Source organism: Pelobates fuscus, chromosome 5, assembly GCF_036172605.1.
Source record: "Pelobates fuscus isolate aPelFus1 chromosome 5, aPelFus1.pri, whole genome shotgun sequence".
Lineage (NCBI taxonomy): Eukaryota > Metazoa > Chordata > Amphibia > Anura > Pelobatidae > Pelobates > Pelobates fuscus.
The window spans coordinates 64,237,017-64,254,748 of NC_086321.1; the positions used below are offsets into that span (position 1 = coordinate 64,237,017).

At 38.6% G+C, this 17,732-nt stretch overlaps 1 protein-coding gene across 1 annotated transcript in view; it reads right to left on the minus strand.

Moving 5' to 3' along the window:
• Positions 1 to 6,449: 6,449 nt before the first annotated feature.
• ATP8B1 (ATPase phospholipid transporting 8B1) overlaps positions 6,450 to 17,732 on the minus strand; it is a 79,881-nt gene continuing 68,598 nt past the window's right edge. Inside the window, exons 24-29 of the mRNA XM_063453937.1 lie at positions 17,215 to 17,438; positions 15,092 to 15,175; positions 12,486 to 12,731; positions 9,120 to 9,258; positions 8,196 to 8,326; positions 6,450 to 7,179 (exon numbers count right to left, since the gene is read on the minus strand). Coding sequence (XP_063310007.1) covers positions 6,949 to 7,179; positions 8,196 to 8,326; positions 9,120 to 9,258; positions 12,486 to 12,731; positions 15,092 to 15,175; positions 17,215 to 17,438 — 1,055 coding nt within the window. The 3' untranslated portion in view covers positions 6,450 to 6,948. The remainder of the gene's footprint in view (positions 7,180 to 8,195; positions 8,327 to 9,119; positions 9,259 to 12,485; positions 12,732 to 15,091; positions 15,176 to 17,214; positions 17,439 to 17,732) is intronic.

A 17,732-nucleotide genomic window follows, 5' to 3' on the forward strand; every position in this document is an offset into this window, starting at 1 on the left:
CAATATGGCTTACTAAAGGGTCAGTCAAGTGATAAACAATAACAAAAGGGCATTCAAAACATTTAAATCACATGGGTCAATAGTAACCCATTAACAAATATAGGCCTGCTAATAGGACTTGCAAAAGGGCAGTTAGATAGGCTAAATTAGAAAATGAAAAGCTCACAATCCAAACCCCCAAAAAATGAATGCCAAAAGGGGTAAGAATTAAACTGTTGGTTCACTGGAATCGGACATGGGTGTGTTAAAGGGATACCATAGTCACCAAAACAACTTTAGCTTAAAGGACCACTCTAGGCACCCAGACCACTTCAGCTTAATGAGGTGGTCTGGGTGCCAGGTCCTTCTAGGGTTAACCCATTTTTTCATAAACATAGTTTCAGAGAAACTGCTATGTTTATGAATGGGTTAAGCCTTCCCCCTATGTCCTCTAGTGGCTGTCTCATTGACAGCCGCTAGAGGCGCTTGCGTGCTTCTCACTGTGATTTTCACAGTGAGAGCACGCCAGCGTCCATAGGAAAGCATTATGAATGCTTTCCTATGTGACCGGCTGAATGCGCGCGCAGCTCTTGCCGCGCATGCGCATTCAGCCGACGGGGAGGAGAAGAGGCGGATCGGAGGAGGAGAGCAGGAGGAGATCTCTCCGCCCAGCGCTGGAAAAAGGTAAGTTTTTACCCCTTTCCCCTTTCCAGAGCCGGGCGGGAGGGGGTCCCTGAGGGTGGGGGCACCCTCAGGGCACTCTAGTGCCAGGAAAACGAGTATGTTTTCCTGGCACTAGAGTGGTCCTTTAATGAAGCAGTTTTTGTGTATAGATCATGCCCCTGCATTCTAACTGCTCAATTCTCTGCCATTTGAAGTAAAGTCGCTTTTGTTTCTGTTTATGCTGCCCTAACCACACCTCCGCTGCCTGTGACTGACACAGCCTGCATGAAAAGAAATGGTTTTACTTGCAATCAGATGTAACTTATTTTAAAAGTTTTCATCTCCTGCTCTGCAAATTGAACTTTAATTACATACAGGAGGCTCCTGCAGGGTATAGCAAGCTATTAACAGAGCAGGAGATAAGAAATTCTAAATTAAACATAATTTAATAAAGGAAGTGTAAACATTAGATGACTTTTTACAGGTGTTATAAGTGTTTAGGAAGGCTGTGTAAGTCACATGCAGGGAGGTGTGACTAGAGTGTTTAAACAAAGTGATTTAACTCATAAATGGTAGAGAATTGAGCAGTGAAACGGCAGGGGCATGTTCTATACACCAAAACTGCTTCATTGAGCTAAAGTTGTTTTTGTGACTATAGTGTCCCTTTAATTAAGTAGGATCAGGACAGGGCAGAAATTAAATTTCTTTTTTTCTCTTTACCACTTAAAAAAACATCTTAGGAGTACAACTCTTTACACATGTAGGCAATGACCGCATATAATGATGAAACTACCCCTCTTCATACTCTCTTCACTACCCCTCATACTTCATATCTGCGGCCATGTGAATTCCAGAAGACGTGTTTCGGCATGCGTTCCAACTACACCCGCCAGTGATGTAATACGTGCCACTGGAATAAGCGAATCCACGCGTTTCATAGATAAAATCTACTTAATCACTGGCATCACGCTTACCCAGTGGAACAGTCTAGTAAAAGGGCTAGTGGTATACATTTATACTGCTTCAGGGGTTTCATCAACAGACGGCTAATTAACACACAATATACCAAGGCCAAAAGACATAAACCACAATCAGTTAAAACAAAATGATAGCAAATACATTTCCTTTAAAAGGCTATTAAGCAAGTGGCATAAAAGCTTCTAGAGAAACATCTAGGAGACAGATCCCCTGAGAGCAAATGCTGAATATTTTACCAGGTGGTCAGGGATATATATTTTATAGGACAAACCTTTGAATAAATGTAAAAATAAAAGTGACCTTGATAAAGCGCAATTGTGCAGCCTTAAGACAGAACCACCTCTAATAGTTCCAAAAAACATGTGCAATAAACCAAAAATTGTCTTTGGCACCAATAATAAAGTGCACAGTGTAAAGCTCACAATTATATGCAGAAAAAGATGTAAACAAAAGTGAAAATATTATCTTTAAAGATCTGGTCAAAGCACTCTCAAAGTGTATGTATATATATATATATATATATATATGATTCATATTATTTATATATATATATAACGAGAAAAACACACACACAAAAAAGTTTCATAGTGTAGTATTTAATATAACATTAAAAGTTAAAAATAGACAAATAGACACTCACAAAGAAGTACGCACAAAATAAATTGTGATATATATATATATATATATATATATATGCGCGCAGGGGGCAACTTCTCCGGTATGTACACACTGTCCCCAGGATAATATGCAGTAATGGCAATATGCTGGAAAAGCACAGTTATTCAGTATCTCACATTCGCCACAGTTCCCTTGTAGTGTATTAGTGTATTTGGATTCGCTCAAGGGGTTTATCCATTTCAGGACTTTTTCAGCTCTTGAAAAAGTCCAAAAAATGGACGAAACATGTCCTAGCCCATTATTATTATTATTATTGCCATTTATATAGCGCCAACAGAATCCATAGCGCTTTACAATATTGTGTGGAACCATATCAAACGCCTTGGCAAAATCCAAATACATCCTATTCACTGTACACATCACTAAAATACAACTTCAAAGCTCACAGAATGTAATATTTATTTGTTAGAAACATAGAAACATAGAAACATAGAATGTGACGGCAGATCAGAACCATTCGGCCCATCTAGTCTGCCCAGTTTTCTAAATACTTTCATTAGTCCCTGGCCTTATCTTATAGTTAGGATAGCCTTATGCCTATCCCACGCATGCTTAAACTCCTTTACTGTGTTAACCTCTACCACTTCAGCTGGAAGGCTATTCCATGCATCCACTACCCTCTCAGTAAAGTAATACTTCCTGATATTATTTTTAAACCTTTGTCCCTCTAATTTAAGACTGTCCTCTTGTTGTGGTAGTTTTTCTTCTTTTAAATATAGTCTCCTCCTTTACTGTGTTGATTCCCTTTATGTATTTACATGTTTCTATCATATCCCCCCTGTCTCGTCTTTCCTCCAAGCTATACATGTTAAGATCCTTTAACCTTTCCTGGTAAGTTTTATCCTGCAATCCATGAACCAGTTTAGTAGCCCTTCTTTGAACTCTCTCTAAGGTATCAATATCCTTCTGAAGATAGGGTCTCCAGTACTGTGTACAGTACTCCAAGTGAGGTCTCACCGGTGTTCTGTACAATGGCATGAGCACTTCCCTCTTTCTACTGCTAATACCTCTCCCTATACAACCAAGCATTCTGCTAGCATTTTTCTCTATTACATTGTCTGCCTACCTTTAAGTCATCAGAAATAATCACCCCCAAATCCCTTTCCTCAGATGTTGAGGTTAGGACTCTATCAAATATTTTGTACTCTACCCTTGGGTTTTTACGTCCAAGATGCATTATCTTGCACTTATCCACATTAAATGTCAGTTGCCACAACTCTGACCATTTTTCTAGTTTACCTAAATCATTTTCCATTTGGCTTATCCCTCCTGGAACATCAACCCTGTTACATATCTTAGTATCATCCGCAAAAAGACACACCTTACCATCAAGACCTTCTGCAATATCACTAATAAAAATATTAAAGAGAATGGGTCCAAGTACAGATCCCTGAGGTACCCCACTGGTGACAAGCCCAAGCTTCGAATATACTCCATTGACTACAACCCTCTGTTGCCTGTCACTCAGCCACTGCCTTACCCATTCAACAATATTGGAATCCAAACTCAAAGATTGTAGTTTATTGATAAGCCTTCTATGTGCAACAGTGTCAAAAGCCTTACTGAAATCTAGGTAAGCAATGTCTACTGCACCACCCTGATCTATAATTTTAGTTACCCAATCAAAAAAATCAATAAGATTAGTTTGGCATGATCTCCCTGAAGTAAACCCATGTTGTCTCTGATCTTGAAATCCATGTGTTTTTAGATGTTCAACAATCCTATCCTTTAACATGGTTTCCATCACTTTCCCCACTACTGAAGTAAGGCTTACTGGCCTATAGTTGCCCGACTCCTCCCTATTACCTTTCTTGTGAATGGGCACAACATTCGCTAACTTCCAATCTTCTGGGACTACTCCTGTTATCAATGATTGGTTAAATAAATCTGTTAATGGTTTTGCTAGTACACCACTAAGCTCTTTTAATAGCTTTGGGTGTATTCCATCAGGTCCCATTGACTTATTTGTCTTTACTTTTGACAGTTGAAATAGAACCTCTTCCTCTGTAAACTCACGTGTAATAAATGACTCATTTATCCTTTTTATTAACTGAGGTCCCTTTCCTTCATTTTCATCTGTAAATACCGAACAAAAATATTCATTGAGGCAGTCAGCTAGACCTTTATCCTCATCTACATACCTTCCTTCTTTTGTTTTTAATCTAACTAATCCTTGTTTTACTTTTCTTTTCTCATTTATGTATCTAAAAAAAGTTTTGTCCCCCTTTTTTACTGACTGTGCTATTTTCTCTTCTGTGTGGGATTTGGAAGCTCTTAAAACTTGCTTAGCCTCTTTCTGCCTAATCTTATAGGTCATTCTGTCTTCCTCACTCTGGGTTTTTTTATAATTACTAAATGCTAACTTTTTGTTTTTTACTATTTTGGCCACATCTGCGGAGTACCACAGTGGTTTCTTGAATTTTTTGCTTTTACTAACAAGCCTAATGCAATTTTCTGTTGCCTTCAGTAGTGCAACTTTTAAATAATCCCATTTCTTTTGGACTCCATATAAATTGCTCCAGTCTGATAATGACTCCTTTACACATATTCTAATTTTAGAAAAGTCTGTTTTTCTAAAGTCTAAAACTTTTGTTTTTGTGTGGTGTGACTCAGTCACTGTTCTTATATTAAACCACACTGACTGATGATCACTGGATCCTAAACATTCACCTACAGTAATATCTGATACCAAATCTCCATTTGTTAACACTAAATCTAGTATGGCCTCTTTACGAGTTGGCTCCTCAACGACTTGTTTTAGAGACAATCCCAGTAGGGAGTTTAGAATATGTGTGCTCCTGGCACAAGTAGCTATTTTTGTTTTCCAATTCACATCAGGAAGATTAAAGTCACCCATGATAACTTCCCCCTTCATTGTCATTTTAGCTATTTCTTCAACTAGTAGATTATCTAACTCTTCAATTTGTCCTGGGGGCCTATAAATCACACCTACACGAGTTACTGTGTGATTACCAAATTATAACGTAACCCAAACGGACTCTATGTTCGCCTCACTAACCTTTATTAGGCTAGATTTTATGCTATCCTTTACATACAGGGCCACCCCTCCCCCTTTCTTGCCTTCCCTGTCTTTTCTATATAAAGAGTACCCTGGTATTGCTATGTCCCAGTCATTTTTCTCATTATACCATGTCTCAGTAACAGCGACTAAATCTACACTATCAGTTGCCATTATTGCCACAAGTTCATGGATCTTATTCCCTAAACTGCGAGCATTTGTAGACATGACTCTAAGCTTATAATTTTTTAACACACTTGCTACAGGCACCTTCTGTCCTTGTTTTGGGGGACAATTGGATTGATGTTTTATCACCCTTTTGCCCTTTTGTTAACATCTTACCTAGGCAAAATAATGAGGGTTTAATTGCAGTATATAATCATACATTGCATAAGCTTTGCTAGCCAAAGCACGACTGTACCCTATTAATGAGAGGTCCTATCCGAACTACGAGATTAACCCTGTTACTTAGGAAAAACTTACTCCCGGTGCTCTCTGCAGTGCAAGATTAAATAGGGCCATAGAATGAGGCACTGTGACAGGGAGTTGGCTTGGACTCCCTAATATAGAAACCAAGAGGGCTGCACTCACCTGAACACACACACACACACGGCCTTACAACCATTCCCAGTTTAATGGGCAGCAACAATTGCTTCTCTAAGATCATTGCTGATGTCTTTCCTCCTTTGGCATTGTGTTAAACACCTAAATGCTCCAGACCTGCAAACTGCTAAAACATTGGCTTTTATAGAGGTGGTCACACTTGATGATGATGATATAGAAGGCATTTGTCTGCTACTTACCTCTTCGTTCCTATGGAAGCAGTAAGGGTGTACTACATTTTTCACACGTCTTCTCCATTTGGCTTTATTTTTGTTAAATAAATCATGAAACAGTGTAATATATGTCATGTGTTGTTCACCTGAGGTTGTATTTACCCAATTTTAAAACCTGCTAAGGAACAGATGATTGTAATCATGTCCCGATATGTAAAACTTTAGTACTCACAGCGTACTTTCTTTTCTCCATGACTGCACATACATACATACATACATAACCTCCCCCCAAACAAAAATACCACAAATCATAGATAATATTAATCCTTGATGTAGAGATATTAATACAGAACACATAACTTTACTACAGTTTATTATTCTTTTTAAATATCCAAAGGCTAAAATGTAAACCAAATTTTACAGGTGCTGCAGTTCAAATAAAAATGTCCACGTACAGAGAAAACATCCAGAAGTCACAGAATTTAAAACATTTGGCTGTGCTTGTATAATGCCAGTTTATGTTCACATGCTTAACTTTGGCAAAACCAATCACTAATGTATGCCTCAAAAGACACTCCCTAATTTGCACCCACAGTTCCTTAAGAAAACATTTCTTCTTGTAGAACTGATATAAAATAAAAAAACCTGAACAAAACATTAGTCCTTTTGTTTTGAAAAGTTTTTGTTTCAAGCAATCAGCGTTGTAGAACATAGTAACATATGTATCCGCTTTATAAAATGAAAAAAAAAAAAAAAAACCTGAGAGAAAGAATGACTTTTTAAAAAAATATATACACATAGTCCATGTGCAACCATTTGAGTAAAAAAGAAAGACTAACGGGAAGTTTTATTGCATCATGAAGTATTCCCAGCAGACTGGACTATTTCTGCAGCATTGCTCCCCAATACAGCGTCAAGTGTTGCTCGTTTTTTACGTATACTGCGTCCGGTAGAGATGAGGTCTGCATATCCTCTCTGGTGTGAGAAAGCATAAGCAGAACGGCGCGCGGCTGCGCCACGCCGAATTGTACTGAATCTCGGTCTCCACTTTGCTTCCTCCTTGTATTTTCTTCTGTTCTTCTGAACCTAAGAAAATAAAGAAATAAAAGAATACGTTTGAATGTTTAAAAGAAGGAGTCAGTTACATTGGCAAATATGTCCTGTAAAATATACTTACTAATTCACTATAACAAAATAAAGAGGCATTCCCGTGATCATTTATTGGTTCTATTTAAACATGGTGTACAGTCTAACTTTCTGGAAGAATAGTTATTTGATCAATGTGGTTCTTAATTTTTTGGGTTCCGGACCACATGCCAATTTATTGTGTCCCCACTTTTTGCAGCTGGCACACATTTGTCAGCCCTTGGGCAATTGCTCACAACAACCGGTGTCCTGTAGCAGCCCTACTTTACTCATAGTACTGGAGACACATCCAACAGCAGTGTGTGTGAAGATGGTCTGCAGAGGTTTTGTTTAGCATATATTATATTACAAATTATAAACAAAGAATGTGTTATTGAGATCATTTTAGAAGTGAAGGATGCGTTGAAAGCCAAGAGTTTGGTCCATGTTGAAAAACCATTAGGAACCCCTGTGTTGGATCAACAGAATTGTCAGATGTGATACAGTTGTAGCTTGTGTCCCAATCCCTGGTAATGTCCTATGCTACAAATGTGCACCCAGTTCTCCTGAAAATAAACATTGAGGTTCCTTTTGTTAAATAGCCAAATTTCTACAAATTCTCGTAACAATCTCTCTCCTGTAGGTTTCAGACTTTCAAATCATTACCCTATGATCTAAACAACTAACTCACAAATAACTAATTAGGCTTATGCAACCAGCAGACATGGTGTTAAAATAAATGGTGTAGTGACCTAACAGACAGAAGAAAACCTTCTTGGCAAATGTGCGACATGAACAGTAAACCTTCAGATTTTTTTTGTAGGAATTTGGTTATTGTACCTCAAACAAATTTGCCATTATGGTATAAAGAGCACCCTTACACAGTTTTTCCTCTGTAATATTATGAATAAATAAAATAATTTATTCTTGAATTAGGAAATGTAGGAGGAACTTGCCGATGAAATAATGTCACTTACTAGGTCACTTTCAGTAGGCCAGATCATCTTGGTCAAGAACCGTATCGCAACAATAGGAAGTAGACAGATGGCAACAGTAAGGATTATGGTTAGCCAGAGATATGGTTGTCGTAATGCATTTGGTGCTGCGCCTGAATGTTTGCAGAGAAAGAGCGTTGCATATTTTAGTTATCAAATTAATACTAGCCTCATTAAAAATAGAACTCCCATGATAAATCGTTAACCTATGCCCAACCATTCATTGTGAATACTTGTTCTGCCTATTTTATCACCTGGTCAAAGTTAGAGTATGATAAACTCACTGTATTACATTAAGAGCTATTTACATGTTAAACAAATGTGTCCTAGTCCACATTTAGATTCAGCTACCCCCTTTTCAATGTAAAAAAATAAATAAAAATTATTAAATAAAAAACTCACTCCTCCTCCCACTATGTCATCCTAGAGGTTACTTCTTCTATGATTGGCCAATCCACTGCTCTTTACAGAGTAGCAATGGGGACAAGATGCACCGGTTATATCACATGACCTAATGAAACTGTTGTTGCTGTGCAAGCGCCTCTTGTGGCTGTCAGGAAGACCGCCACTAGAGGTGTTCTTATCCCTTCAATCAAAACAATTCTAAGATGGTCATCTCCACTCTGAAAACATTTTCCCTAAGCCTAAAAGTGATGTAATTGTAATAAGCAATGCCAGATATCCTTTTTCAACATATACTGCACAAGTGAATATGATGTATGCCATTTTTAGGCAAAGTATAAATAATTTTACACTAAAAATTGAATCTTTCTGTATCGGCTCACATGAAGTTTTCCAACCACTAGATCCTGTGTCTGCCAGGTGCACCTTTAGAGAGTGTTTATATACGAAGTGAATATGAAGATGCATAGACACAACTTTGCAATGAGAAAGGCTGAAGTATACCTGTGAATATAAATGTGGATGGAAAGAGAACGTGGATACCAGCACTGTGGAGGTCAAATATTATCCCAAAGTAAATGGCAATACTTCCAAACACTGAAAATGCGTTAACGAAAGTCCAGTACGAGGTATCAAGCCCAATCTATTCAGAACAAGAAAAAAAAAAGTAAACTTAATTGTATCCTTAAATATATATTTTATTAATCTTTATTACATTTGTCATAACTATTCGCAATGTTGTTATAGAATGATAGGCAAGTTAGTTGTACATTTTCCAGACTTGAAAGCCCAATCGCCTCTAAAAGCAAATTCCAAAACAATAGAAACAGCACATATTATCCAGAGTCTTAATGCATAAAAGTAACGGACATATTAAAAGTTTATACTTTCCAGAAAAGAACAATATTTGTCATATGCAAGTTATAATATATAAATACATGGGTACATGGGGCAGAAAGAGAAAAAAATAAATAAAGAGAAAATGTTTCCCCAGAAACAAGATGGTGACAAGGAAGGACTGAGAGGGACAGGACATTTTCCAGGCAACTCCTATGTGATCCACCAAGCTTCAGTCAGTTCACAGCGCATGTGCATATAGTATGGGAATTAGCCTCCAATCATAGCAATGGAAAGGGTGTATGACATGTATACAGACCACTGGTGGGGAGTTGCAGCAGCGCTCAGTGACAGTCAACATGTGCTTACTCATGTATCAAGCACTCAGAGGAAAAAAGGCAAGTGCATCCAATATTAGTTCCCCCTTTACTAGGTGTACACCGAGCTAGTATTATACAGCTGCAAGGGGATTTGTGACAAAGGAGATGTGCATTACCTCTCTTATTTCTCCATGATGCACCTAAATTAAATTTAATCGCTTCCATATACATTGAATGCACCGTATATAAAATAAATGGTGTATTCAATGTAAAATATAAAAGATTTACTCACTATTCAGTGCCGCTTTGTGGGTGTTGCTTTTTGTGTAACACCCGCCTCCTGGCCGTCTTCTACGCCGCCTCTGTTCCTTTTTGCTTTGAGTTGCCCTGCTTGGGACCCATCCCAAAGCAGGGCAAATCTCGTTAATGACGTCTGCATGCTGGCTGAGTTGCCAGTATGCTAGCGTTGGAACAGAGTGATGTCACGTCACTCTGTTCCTATACTCTCTAGTGCAGGCATAGGCAAGCTTCGTCACTGCAGATATTTTGGACTACACCTCCCATGATGCTTTGCTAGCATTATGGGTGTAAGAGCATTGTGGGGGATGTAGTCCACAACATCTGGAGTGCCGAAGGTTGCCTATCCCTGCTCTAGTCGGTGCTAGAAGCACAGACTAGGAAGTTTCCATAGCAACCACAGAGCATGTGCTGTGGTTGCTATGGGAGGAGAGTAGAGGGATCTCCTGTGGGAGGTCTTTTACGCTTTTCCTGCTCAGCTCAATGGCTTGGTGTGACGGACGGCTAGGAAAAAAAAAAAAAAAAAAAACAACAACTACAACTACGACACACCAAGCTGACTCTATACCTCCAAAAAAAGAACAGCTGAACGCTGCTGGAGAAAGTCTCACTCATCTGACTTTCTCCACTATAAATTTATGCTGCGCTTGTACAGCTTGGCTCTTTCCTCTGCAAAAGTAAATTACTTCAATACCCTCATAACCACACTCTCCTGCCAACCAAAACGACTATGTCACACTTTTAACTCTCTTCTTCGTCCTGTTGCTCCTCCTCCTCCTCCTACCGACTTAATCGCCACAAACTTTGCAACTTACTTCACTGGGAAGATCTCTACAAATCAGGGAAGAGATCTCTCATCTCTCTCCTTCCCTTTACAATATTTCCCCCAACCTCACTCCCTCTGCTGTTCTATGTTCATTCACACACGCTACAGTGGAAGAGGTTTCTCATCTGCTCCAGTCCTCCTGCCCCACCACCTGCTCCCTTGATCCTATTACCTCACATCTCATCCGTAGTTTGTCTCCTTCTCTTTGCCTTTGCCTCTCACTAAAATTCTCAATCTCTCCCTCTCCTCTGGCATATTTTTCATTTCCCATCAAACATGCAACTTTAACACAGATTCTTAAAGAGCCCAGCCTTGACCTTAACTCCCTGTCCATTTACTGCCCTATCTGCGTACAAGATCCTTGAAAGACTTGTGTATTAGACTGACAGACTTCCTCGAGTCCAATTCTCTACTCGACCCACTTCAGTCTGGTTTCCGAGCTCAGCAATCAATTAAACTGTTAATGGCTCCAAAACCCCACACTAAGGTTTTATTGAATACTATTCTACCAATCTCCTTCCTTAATACTTTCCTTACCCTTTGTGTCATTTTACCCCACTCCCTCTAGCATGTAAGCTCATTGAGCAGGGCCCTCAACCCCTCTGTTTCTGTGTGTCCAACTTGTCTGGTTACAATTAAATGTTTATTAGCCCACCCATTGTAAAGTGCTATGGAACTTGTTGGTGCTATATAAATATAGTAATAATAATACATTTTAAATAGATCAAAAACAATGTTCAATCAAATGAGGATTAGTGGCTTGGGGCAGGAGTTAAGAGAGAAGTTAAAATTTGATATACAGGTTCATATTAGATGAAAAAAAAGGGGAAAAGTGAGTGCAACAGGTCGAAGCTACACTTAAACGACTCCAAATAAAGAATGTGTGATCAGGCGCTATTACTGCATGTATACAATGTGAGTCCCATGTATTCACAATGGTTCTACACACATACAGAAATCCCCACTCACACTACAGTCGCAGAAGCGACATTATGTATTCAAAAAGTCACTTTTGTCATTAACCCCTTAAGGACACATGACATGTCTGACAAGTCATGATTCCCTTTTATTCCAGAAGTTTGGTCGTTAAGGTGTTAAAGGAGTATTGTAAGCAACCTTAACCACTACAGCATGTTGTAATAGGAATAACAGTTATTTCCTGCTGCTTCCCAACCAATTTGGCATCAGCTTCCCATCTTCCCAGGGATCATGATAACGCACACCTAATACCATAACCACTACAGCAGTTTGTGGTTCTGGTGCTTAGAGTACTCCATTTACAATCACACTCAGGCACTCTTAAAATGAGTATACCTGTGACTATATTATAAAAATAAGTATTAAAATTAAGGTATGGTAATCAATCATGGGCATGCAGAAACTGGAGGGAGTCATTCCTGTTTCACACTGAGTTTCTCAAGGCCTAATGTTAACCCTGACATCATTAAATGGTCTATTAATAGGAAACCTCATACATGTGGATCGAAATGGCTTAAACATCCCTTGCAGAATATAACTGTATTGTCACGTTAAAAGAGCATATTAAAAATAAATGTGTGTTTTTTTTTTAAAGTTTGAATTTCTACTTGCCTGGAAATTGACAGTAATGACAAGTGCTGTAGCCGTCGTGACTGCAAATGACTGATAATCCGAGGGGGCTTCTCCATCCTGTCCCATTGTCAATAAGAATGCTCCATATGGTATGAAGAAAATGACGAGGGATGTTACGATACCGTGAAGCAGACTCAAAAAGAACTTCTTATAGTTGAAGAGCTGATCTTTTTGGCCGGGAATATACAAACGTGGGAACCGGAGACTTAGCTTGTCACTTACATCCTTCAAGAGAAAGATTATTAAAAGTTAAGCAAAGAAACTGCATAAAAATGTGCTGTACACCTTACCGCACAATGGTTAACAAAAGCCTACAGCGATGTTTTGCCAGTGGAAAAACTAATATTTTGAATGTAAAAATACCTATACAAGAACAATGATTTTGTTTTCACACATAACATTTGGTCACTAATTAGAACTTGCACTTGCTATAAATTACTTACTCATACTGGAGTAAAATCGAATATTTAACCAAATCATTCCAGTTTTTTGAGAAACTGTCACTAGAGGCACTTCTTGGTTGCTTACGGACTTTTCGTCGCCTACCTGACGCTGGATGTCCTCGCTCTGCATGAGCGTCCAGACCATCCCCATAAGACAGCATTGAAGCATTGGGAAGGGCCTTAGGCGCTAGTGGCAAATGTGCATAAGCCCCCCCACGCGACAGAAGAGGCATTGGAACCTGGTAAGGGTTTTTAACCCTTTAGTTGCTGGAAGGGGGATGGAGTGTGAGGACTCAGTGGTGTCAGGAATACAGATTTGTATTCCAAACACCATAGAATCCCTTTAAAGCCTTAGTGTGGCAAGGAATGTGGAAAGGTAATGAAACACATTTAACATGCAGCACTTAATCATAGGAAGTAATCAGATGCACCTGCTTTAGAACCCACTCAAGGTCCCTAATAAACACACACAATAAAGAAAGAAATCTTGACAAATGCCTTCTGAGGTAAAAAAAAAAATTTGCTAGGTCCAATATTAAAATAAACAATGGCAAGAATGGGTCTAAGTGGCAGTAATGTACAAAGACATTTATTCACTAAACACAGATTTTGCTAAGCAAAGTTACCAAATGAAGCTGGATCCCCACCACTTTTAAATCTATCCTGTTGCCACAGTATGACTTATTTGAAAATAACTCAAATTAAAACCGAATTTCAGCAAGCTCTCCCTCCTAAATAAGAAAGGGGCATGGGGGATGAGAAAGATGCCACTATGGTCAGAGTCAGGTTTGGAGAGGATTTAGAGTTGGAGTTCTTAGGGGGTTAAGTGGTGTTTAGTTTAGGAGAATAGGAAAAAATAAATTAACCCAATTTTGGCTGTTTGTGAATAGCTGAATCAGCCATGTTATTTGGACAATTTCGACAGACTAACTAAACTGCAGATGAATAGACTGGTAAATTAAGTTGAAATAACCAAATTTCCATTTCTGAGTAGTTGAATGGGTTAAAACAACCAAATCTTATTCGACTGTTCAGTTGATGTTCAGTGTTTAGAGAATGGATACAAAGATGTATTCTTAATGCTAAAGAGTCCCTCTGCCCTAGGAGCCATGCTGCCCCCTTCCATGAAAGGGTAAGAAAACCATTTAAGTCACTTACCTGATTCCAGTGTGGATGCCACTCCTCCTCCGACATTAGCCAATGGATGCAACCTATTGGCCATGTGTGGAGAGCGCAGCGCGGGCGCATTAGGCCTTCACCATAGGAAAGCATTAAACCAGGGTTTATGGTAACATGGACACTGCACCCAGACAATTTCAAAGAGATGAAGAGGTCTGGGTGCCTATTGTGTCCCTTTATGGTAAAGGGTTTATTTTTAGGTTTAGGCTTTGAGTGCTGGAACTTGAAGGGTTATTTACAAAGTACTCACCCTCCTATGTCTTCTGTAGACCAGTCAGAGTAATATTCAAGATGCACTAGCAGTTATGCAGTGTGTATCAGTTAAGGCTTCTCCTACAAACCATTTCCTCTGTGAGAGTTTACTAGTTGGCAGATGGGAAGTTTTCCTTTCTTCTTCCTATCAAGCCCCACACAAAAAAACACTGGAGGAGCTGGGATAACAGTTTTACACCCTGTGTAGCTGCTTCAGCTCAGCTATTAAGGTTAACTGGACTACAGAGGACACTTTCCAAGGTTCCTGGTACGGATCTACCTACCACCCTATTTAAGCTCAAAAATGCACATTATTAGTGCTGGAAAAAGGCGCCCCCTAGTGCAGGCACCTGTAGGCTAATGGGAAATCTGGCTCCGGATTGTAAGCCCTCCTCTTCTTCCCCAGCCGAGACTTTCTGTAGCTGTCCAATCACAGTCTTCCCAATGCAGCTGAATGACAGGTCTTTGCAAGGCAGGTGCTCTGGGCAATTGATGCCCTTTAGTTTAGCTCCACTGAGCTAAACAACCAGGAAGTAACGTGACCTGTTGTCTGATTGACAGCCACAAGGGTGTAACAAGATTGATTTATAATAGTGCCAATTTATATAGAAATATAAGCTTTTATAAAATGGGGAAAAAGGGGGAGGGTACACATTCTTCAGCAAGCTTTAGGTGCTTGGAACGTTCCTTAAAAGTATTTTTTTTTCCTACCTGATCCAACAAACCAACAAGGAGAACAGGGAGGCTGGAGTAAAGCACATTGTACAACGATATGAACCAGCTTTCATACACTGTCTGGAAAGAGAATACAATCCAAATGAAATCAGTTTTTATGTTAAAACATTTACATCTTAGGACACTATAACAATGTAATAAATCTAATTGCACTGTGATCTGCGCATTTCAAAAGAGAAATAAATGGCATAATGTAATAATCAACTGCTTCAGGACAGATTCTCCATTTCCGATTTATTTGGTATATAATCACTCCCCACGTGAATAAAACACATTAATCTGTTTCCTGCATCAATTGTGAATGAAAGTGAACCTCGGAAATATATATATCTTTCCTGACCCCAGTCTCCCCAGATTTCTCAGACTTTTTTATTAAAAGCATATTTATCACTGTGATCAAGGAGCTCAATTCAGAAGTACAGATTTTTTTTAATATTAACAGATTATTTTTTTGTTTTTATATTTTATTGGATATCATATCAGTGAATGTTTAAGCGTTGATGAACATTGGGTATATGTAGAAAACTGATAGCTTGGAGGAGGTACAAATTAAAATACAATGGGAGATGTAGCTTTACACACTGTGTTCTTAAAGTTACACAACCTCTGCATAGAATTCACAGGAACTATGAAATGTGTGTGTGAATGCAGAACAAATCATATTACCACCACCTATCTTGTCTATAAGAAGAAAAACTACCACAACAAGAGGACAAAGTCTTACATTAGAGGGGCAAAGGTTTAAAAATAATATCAGGAAGTATTACTTTACTGAGAGGGTAGTGGATGTGTGGAATAGCCTCGAGCTGAAGTGGTAGAGGTTAACACAGTGAAGGAGTTTAAGCATGCGTGGGATAGGCATAAGGCTATCCTAACTATAAGATAAGGCCAGGGACTAATGAAAGTATTTTAAAAATTGGGCAGATTAGATGGGCCGAATGGTTCTTATCTACCGTCACATTCTACATTTTTATGATTACGGATAAGGTTACTGTGAGTAATTATGTCAAAGTTTCAGAATGCCCGTAGAACAGATGATAATCATGGGAGTTGTAGTCCTACAATAGTTGGAGATCTACCTTTTGAGCACCCCAGTCCTGATAAAATACCAAAAGTTGACCACTTAAAAAATAAATTAAAAAAAGTTGAAAAAATAATGCATACTTTTGTGGAGTGGTATTTTGTCCTTTACAGCTACTAACCTTATATGCATTCAAACGTACCTCTGAAACAATGATACCTTCCTTGTAATCTACAAAGAACAGTTTTATAAGATCAGAACGCGAGGAGCAAGGTGCTTGACAAAGACCTTCGTTATGGTCAAAATGTTGCTCTGTGCGTTATGATTCAATAAAACTGCTCTTCATGTGAACCTATTGAGTGTCTGAAGCTTCTTTTTAGGTATATCAGATGTAAGGAATTTGGTCTAATTTATCTTTGGTTCAATTTAAGTGACATGATTGTATGCATTACCCTGGACCTGCTATTTATATAAAATGTAATCATTGAATACATATCTATTTTTTTTTTTTAATTCTTTATTTTCAGTGCAATAACAGTGGTACAGACATTTGAGTTTATGCCACAGCAGCATAGAGTTAAGTCGGTGCAACAAACATGTCCATACATTGGTTTGGCTATAACATAAAATGCACATTATTTTATATAGTGGACTGGTGGGTTAGATCGAGTTGCCTTCGTTAGTACTGATAAATGCTAGTTATGGGGACGTGGTGACTGTTTTGGGTTTGGCGCTTAACGCACAGAGCAACATTTTGACCATAACGAAGGTCAAGCACGTTGCTCCTCGCGTTATGATCTTATAGGCAGACATATCCATTTTAATATCAGCAGGTTGTACATATAAAGTAGAGGGACATTTACGATGTTCTATTGGCCACAATATGTTTGACAAATGAGATACCGTAATTACATTTATCAAAAGTAAATCTGCCAAAACTATTTTTTATAACATTATATAATAAAAATAAGTATACCCATTCAAAAATCTACGTGTACAGCACTTATAAAAATAAGTATACCCATTCAAAAATCTACGTGTACAGCATTAATAAATGCTTTTACATAATTCTTCTTACCTGTGCAGAAAAGCCGTTGAAGAATGCGTACCAGAAATGAACCAATGTAAACGCAAAGTTTTTGTAGAAAAAGTACCCGAGAAATTTGCACATGCGAATGTAGGACCAGCGGCCATGGACCAAGAGAAGTCTTTGAAGATATTTAAATTGTGCAAAGGAGTAATCACTGGACATGACAGCTTGCATTCCTTCCTGGCCACTTATACCAACACCGATATGGGCAGCTGCAATGGAAATACAAGGATAGATTTGTAAACTTTACAAGATCTGTTAAGCTCTAATGGGATAACCAACACAATGTAAAGTAATTTCTGAGTCCCTTTAAGGTGCTCAAGCAGTAACGGGCACCAAATAGACTATAGACTAATAAAGCGTTATAGGGGTTACATTTCTTTGAGATATAAAAAGAGCAGCTTGCTAGGAACCTCCACCTTTAAGCACTGTATGTACACAATGCTTGTGTTCTATGCAATGCACTTTGTAGAGTAAAGCAGAGTTACTAAAAATTCTAACTTTGT